We start from the raw sequence: 7,500 nt of genomic DNA, 5'->3' as shown, positions 1-7,500 counted from the left end.
CATCTCTTGATATTAAAAAGAACAAACTAACGCTGATTTTCTCAAGTGCCTTAACAACTGGGAGCTTTATCCAGTAAACAGCCGACAGAGTTGCCAAAAAGCTGCAAATCAGGAGACATTGTCTGCAGTGTTGAGATGTCCACTATGCATACCACATTGTTACTTTTTTATTGAAAAAAAAAAGAAAAGAAAAGAAAAGAAAAAGAATAGTAGATTAAGAACATAAAGTTAGAAAAGAAGTTTGTGCCGAGTGCAAGAAAGTGACCAAGTCTTAAGAGCGTCGTTCTGTTTCATTTTACTTTGTCTTCGGAATATCAACATGAAGACAAATGACTCCTCATTTTGCAGATTCAAAGTGAGTGCGTTTAGAAAATAAATCTATTAAACACATAACACTCATCATATCTGTGCATCTGATTCTATTTCTGCTTTTCGCTCATCACTAAAAACCCATCTTTTTAAAACCTATCTATAAGCACTCTCAGCTTCCTTATTCTCCAGCACCACCCATATCAGCTCACTTTGGATGTATGGAGAGTGGAGGGGGAGAGCGTGTGGGGGGTGATGGAGAGGGGGGGTAGGGGGAGGTTTTTTTGAGAAAGAGTGGTCATGAATGTTTTATGTAACTTGTAATATTTTTCTTTCATGTAAAGCGCCCTGAGCTCTTAGAGAGAAAGGCCGCTATGTAAATGTACATTATCATTATGATTATAACACGCCGACGTGGAGGGTGGGGCGGGGGTGGGGGGGGGGAGCTTTCAAATTCGCATATTCTTTTTGAACGCGAAGCTTAAAAGACTTTTCTACTGCCTAGCTCTTTGAAAAGATCGTTCGAATATGTTGTTGATAACAGTTATCTTACTGTCGTGAGATTTTCTGAATGTTTGTTTCACACTTAAGTTGGACACTTGTTTGATTCTTATTGTCGTCTATTTGTTTCTGTTTTTCCTTATTTTTTCTTCTTTTTTTTCTGTGTTTGTAATTCAAATTGCATAATGTACTTATGTATTTCCCGGATAAAATAACACCATGTGAATAAACGATAGAACTGAAGTGCACGCACACACACACACACACACACACACACACACACACACACACACACACACACACACACACACACACACACACACACACATACACACACACATACATACACACACACACACACACACACACACACACACGCACGCACGCACGCACACACACACACACACACACACACACACACACACACACACACACACACATACACAAACGCGCGCGCACCATCTTCACATATGCCGAACCTGTGTGCGAGTCCATAAACATAACACTATATTCAGTTAGCCTTCAAACACATGCCGTCAAGAATCCGTTCAAGAACCCAACCATTTCGGTTCCTCCTAATTCCATTTCCCGTATTGTACACACTCGTAAACATGTGAAAGATTATGCATTTATGTGAAGTGTTTGTCAGCTAAACCTTTTATTTTTCATTCTTCAGAGGGAAAAAAATATGACGTATCCTGTCGCCACTGAACACGAGAAATGAAATACGTTACCCCCTGCTGGGTCTGTTCTGCAACACTCTTCTCTTCTCTCAGCTAGGTGCTTATGCAGATTTGTTGGGGGAAATAATGTTTTGCAGATGAGAGGTTGTTCTCCAGTTTTTGGAGAGCTGCTCTTTGCATTTGTTTTTTAAGACTTCTCTGCAGATGGTAACCAGCTGCAAATCCGAGGACTCTCAGTAGTCCCTGAAGAACAAAATGGCTATCGCTTTCCCTCAGTTCCATTGAAACTTTGTAACTCTGGGCTGGATTGCAAGAGCGATCTTTGCAGCGCTAAGTTTGCTCAAGTTAAGGATGTTCCATGGTCTGTGGAATTTGTGTAGACTTAGGAACGTTCTTCACGCTAAATAAACTTAGTGCAACTAAGATCGTTCATGCAACCTCGCCCTGGTCTGGAGGACGCAGAGAGAGAGAGAGAGTGAGTGAGTGAGTGAGAGAGAGAGAGAGTGAGTGAGAGAGAGTGAGAGAGAGAGAGAGAGAGAGGAATATATTTTTGAAATATCCCAGTTTTATCTTGTTCCTCCATTATAGACACATAGGGGTTGGGTTTTTTTTTGTCTGTTTTATTTACTTATTTATTTATTTATTTTTACATCATTTGCATTTGGAACGAACGTATATAAAAACGCTGATTTATTCACAGGCGTTTGGGGAAAAAAAGACGATGATTATAACACACATTCTGTGCATTGACAGACTACCTAATGAACTTTTCTTACCCACCCACGCTTACCATAACCTTAGTTGTTTTATTGATATGGATATATTATTACGAGAAGCCTTTTGACCATATTTACTTTTGTCCAGGGATATATTGCACTTCGGTGTTTCATTAACACTCTGATACTGCAATAAGCCTTTTACCCATAATTATTTTTCGTCCGAGGAGATATTGTATTAACCTTTTTTTTTATCCACACTTCTTGTTTAGGGAGATACTACAATAAACTTCTTACCCATAATTACGTTTTGTCCGGGGAGATATAGCACTGAGCCATTTACCCATTCTTCTTGTTCAGGGAGGTAGTGCAGTAAGCCTTTTACCAATACTTACTTTTTACCAGGGGAAATACTGCAACACGCCTCCTTTTACCCATATATACATATGTCCAGAGTGATGTTGCAGCTTTTACCCATACTTACTTGTACAGGGGGCTAGCGCATTAAGCCTTTCAGTCAGATTTACTTCTTGTCCAGGGAGATATTGCAATAAGCTTTTCACCCATACTTCTTATTCTTATCCATTGACATATTGCAACAAGATTTTCACCCATACTTCTCATCCATTGACATATTGCAATAACCTTTCTACCCGTGTTTCTTTTCTAAAGAAACATTGCAATAACCTTTTCACCTATGCTCACTTTTTGCAGATGGAGATTGTGCAATGAACCTTTCACCCATACTTACTTCTTGTTCGGGGAAATATTGCAATAAGCCTTTCACCTGTACTTACTTCTTGTTCGGGGAAATATTGCAATGAGCCTTTCACCTGTACTTACTTCTTGTTCGGGGAAATATTGCAATGAGCCTTTCACTCATACTTACTTCTTGTTCGGGGAAATATTGCAATAAGCCTTTCACCTGTACTTACTTCTTGTTCGGGGAAATATTGCAATAAGCCTTTCACCCGTACTTACTTCTTGTTCGGGGAAATACTGCAATAAGCCTTTCACCCGTACTTACTTCTTGTTCGGGGAAATATTGCAATAAGCCTTTCACCTGTACTTCTCGCAATATTGCAATGAGCCTTTCACACATACTTACTTCTTGTTCTGTCCAGGGTGACAGCACGGGTGTATTTGAGGTGCAGCTGACGTCACTCATCAACGGTTGGGGACTCACCTATGACGGCCTGTGCTGTACCTCCGCTCACGGAGACAGCGCCAGTCCCCACCACACACTCAACTACCACCACTACGACGACGACGACGATGGAGCAGACGAAGAAGAAGAAGAAGACATCACCAATGTACAGTATAGTGGCGGAGACACTGATGACGACGATATTTCAAAAGAAAACGACGATGAAGAAGAAGAAGAGGAGGAGGAGGAGTGCGAGGAGGAATGTCGGACGTTCATACGTGTCTGTCTGTCCCACCATCAGCAACCTTTGCCCTCTGGCGCGGCCTTGACCTCCAAGTCTGGGTGCACGTTCGGGAACGCCGTGTCGGACGTGCTGGGTGGGAACACGCTGGACCCGTTCGGCACGTGGCGAGAGAGGGTGACGGGTGGAACAGTGAACCCCAACACCCTGCTGTCCATCCCCTTCACCTTCTCCTGGCCTGTCAGTTTGTATAATAATAATAATAATAATAATGGTATTTATATAGCGCTGGATCTTGTGCAGAGACAAATCAAAGCGCTTTCGCACCAGTCATTCACACGCATGCACAACTCTAAAACTGTAGAAACTAAAGACAAGGAAGGGTATTTCATTGCATTGTATTGTATTGTATTGTATTGTGTTGATCTGTATTGTATTACAGTTTTGTGTCGTGTCGTACCTATTACATTGTATTGTGCTATACTGTTTTATGTTGTGTTGTTGTCGTGTCGTGTCGTATCTATTGTATTGTATTGTGTATTGTATTGTATTGTCTTGAATGGTTCTGTTCTGTACTGTATTGTGTTGTGTCGAGTAGTGTCGTGTCGTATCTATCGTACCGTGTCGTATCGTATCGTATCCTATTGTATTGTATTGTATTGTATTGTAACGAATGGTACTGTATTGTACTGTGTCGTGTCGTGTCGTGTCGTATCTGTCGTATCGTATCGCATTTTATTGTATTGTATTGTATCTTGTTGTGTTGTGTTGTGTTGTACTTATTACTATTTTGTCACAACATATTTCTCTGGAAGTGATGGCTAATTGTGATGTATGTTCTTCTTACCTGTTTTGTTGTTGTTGTTGTTGTTGTTGTTATTGTTGTTTTGTTTTGTTTTGTTTATTTGTTTGTTTTGTTTTGTTTTTGTTTGGTTATTTGGTTGGTTGGTGGTTGTTTTGTTTGTTTGTTTGCTTTTCCTCTCGTTTTTGAATGATAATTCTGGTGAGGAAGGGGTTGCCATTGTAAATAATACATTGCCATGAACTGATCGTGGCCTTGATGATGGCTACTATTTACATGACATTCTTTTCAGTTTTGGAAAGCGGAAGTCCTGCCTTGAAATATTAAAATGTGTGTCTGTTTCTGATGATGATTTGTCATGTGCATGATATGTATGTTTTGAAAGTCAGTGAGTAGGTGCGTGTGTGTGTGTGTGTGTGTGTGTGTGTGTGTGTGTGTGTGTGTGTGTGTGTGTGTGTGTGTGTGCTTTTGTCATTATTTTCATTGATGATCTATACTTCTAAGGGAAACAGAGGAAAGAAATTGATGGCTTTGTTTACATCTGGCAATCCCAGCTGAAGGGTGAAGTGTGACTGGGATAATGTAATGAACAGAAGGCATCGTTGAAAACGATGAAAGAAATATATTTGAAATATCGGTACTTTATCATCAGCTGTGACAGAGATGAGAATGTACCTAATAAGACTTTTCCGGGATAAATTTTCAGACGAATGTTTCTTTTTTCCCTAGAAAAGAAAGAGTGTGAAATCAGAGAGAGAGAGAGAGGGAGGCTTTGACGCTTTGATATTTTATTGTCATTACCTGCAAAGGTCTGTTGACAAGGGGGTGATAAGGGTTATTTCTAATGTCACCACAAGTACAACATACTCTGCTAAAACAAAACAAAACAAACAAAGAAAAACGAATCAGAACAGATAACATCGCAGGAGTGTGAAATCAGAGAGAGAGAGAGAGACGGTGTATTGTGTTTATTTCAATAACAGCAAAGTGTCACACATGTTACAGGAAAAGTATACATTGGTTGTTGAGGCCTGGCATGACCATGATGGCTACAGGAGTACACAGGGTATGTGTGTCGTGCGTGTGTGCGTGCGCACGAACGCGCGTGTGTCTGTACATGTATGTGTGCACGCATGTGTGAGTGTGTGTACGTGTACGTGTGTATGTGTTCGTGTGTATGTGTATGTGCGTGTGTATGTATGTATGTATGTGTGTGTGTTCGTGTGTACGTTTGTGTGTATGTGCGTGTGTGTGTATGTGTGTGTGTGTGTGTGTGTGTGTGTGTGTGTGTGTGTGTGTGTGTGTGTGTGTGTGTGTGTGTGTTATGAGAACTGCAGCATGCAGACAGTTTACGACAGAAGGACAATATCACCCGTCTGTTTGTGTATACGACCTTGCCTGTGTTTGAGCATGTGCTGTTGCAGCATTACTTTTTTCGTTCACTTCTCCTTCTTCTTCCTCCTCTACTCGTTTCTCTTGTTCTTCTTGTTCTCCTTCTCCTCCTTCTTCTTGTTCTTGTTCTTCTTCTTTTTTTGTTCTTCTTGTTCTCCTCCTCCTCCCCCTCCTCCTTCTTCTTGTTCTTGTTCTTCTTCTACTTGTTTCTCTTGTTCTTCTTGTCGCCTCCTCTCCTCCTTCTTCTTCTTGTTCTTCTTCTACTTGTTTCTCTTGTTCTTCTTCTTGTTCTCCTCCTCCTCCTTCTTCTTGTTCTTGTTCTTCTTCTACTTGTTTCTCTTGTTCTTGTTCTTCTTGTTCTCCTCCTCCTCCTCCTTCTTCTTGTTCTTCTTCTACTTGTTTCTCTTGTTCTTCTTCTTGTTCTCCTCCTCCTCCTTCTTCTTGTTCTTGTTCTTCTTCTACTTGTTTCTCTTGTTCTTCTTCTTGTTCTCCTCCTCCTCCTTCTTCTTGTTCTTGTTCTTCTTCTACTTGTTTCTCTTGTTCTTCTTGTTCTCCTCCTCCTCCAACTCCTCTTTCTTCTTATTATTATTGCACTCCTTTTTCTTGCTTCCATATATTTACTACCAAACCATTGATTGATATCTCTTTGCTGCTACTACCATGTATGCAGTATGCTGCATACTGCATTCTACAGCTGCTGCTGCTGTTTCTGTTACTGCCATTGCTGTTGCTGTTGCTACGAGAAGACCAACTATTACTACTGCTGCTGTTGCTGCTGCTGTCGATGTTATTGCTCTTCTTTCTAGGCGCTATTGTTATGCAACAGCTGTTTCTCCTTGTGGCTGCGTTTCCACCCTCTTCTTCTTCTTCTACTTCTTCTTCTTCGTCTTCGTTTTCGTCTTCTTCTACTTTTTCTATTGCTCCTCGGCACCCCTCCCACACACCCCCTCCTCCTCCTCCTCCCCTATCCCTTAATCCTCTCCTCACCATCCACCCTCATCTCCCACCCACTCCCGCACCCACCCACCTCCCCTGACCCTCTTCTCTTATCCCATCTTTTTCTTTTAGGCTGCAGCTACCTTTCAGGATACAAGGAACAGGGGAGTTCTTGTTCCGGGTGGGAAAGGGGGAATGGAGGGGTGGGGGAGGGGGAGGGGGAGGTGGGTGTGGCGGGGGGGGGGGGGGGGGGGTAGCTAAGGGAGAGATCAAACGTGTTTGTTTTGGCGACACTCCTGCCCATCCTTCAGGCAGTCACTACTAGAAAGACAAACCGAAACCAAAACAACAAGGAAGAAGAGAGAGAGAGAGAGAGAGAGAGAGAGGAGAGAGAGAGAGAGGGACGGTAGTGGGTGGGGGAGAAATAGCCAGCCAGCCAGCCAGCCCAGAAGAGTGGATGAGAAACGGGGAGACGAAAAGAAATAGATGTATAGATAATGGAGAGAGAGAGAGAGAGAGAGAGAGAGAGAGAGAGCACAAGGTGATACGGCATGACCACCCACTGTCTTAACCAGAACTTACGATCAAACACACACACACAGACAAACTCACACACACACACACACACACACACACACACACACAAGCGCGCGCTTACACACACACACACACACACACACACACACACACACACACACACACACACGCACGAACACACACATGCACACATGCGCACACACACATGAGCGCGCGCGCACGCACACACGTACGCA

The 7,500-nt window shown here is 42.3% G+C and overlaps 1 protein-coding gene across 1 annotated transcript in view; it reads left to right on the top strand.

The window, feature by feature from the left end:
• LOC143299039 (uncharacterized) overlaps window positions 1–7,500 on the top strand; it is a 91,577-nt gene that overhangs the window by 49,530 nt on the left and 34,547 nt on the right. The window contains exons 2-3 of the mRNA XM_076612129.1: window positions 3,334–3,837; window positions 5,405–5,465. Of these exons, the coding sequence (XP_076468244.1) occupies window positions 3,334–3,837; window positions 5,405–5,465 (565 nt within the window). The remainder of the gene's footprint in view (window positions 1–3,333; window positions 3,838–5,404; window positions 5,466–7,500) is intronic.

This window comes from Babylonia areolata, chromosome 24, assembly GCF_041734735.1.
Source record: "Babylonia areolata isolate BAREFJ2019XMU chromosome 24, ASM4173473v1, whole genome shotgun sequence".
NCBI lineage: Eukaryota > Metazoa > Mollusca > Gastropoda > Neogastropoda > Buccinidae > Babylonia > Babylonia areolata.
The sequence above is the reverse complement of the archived record's forward strand: the minus strand, read 5'-3'. Positions and strand labels throughout refer to the sequence as shown.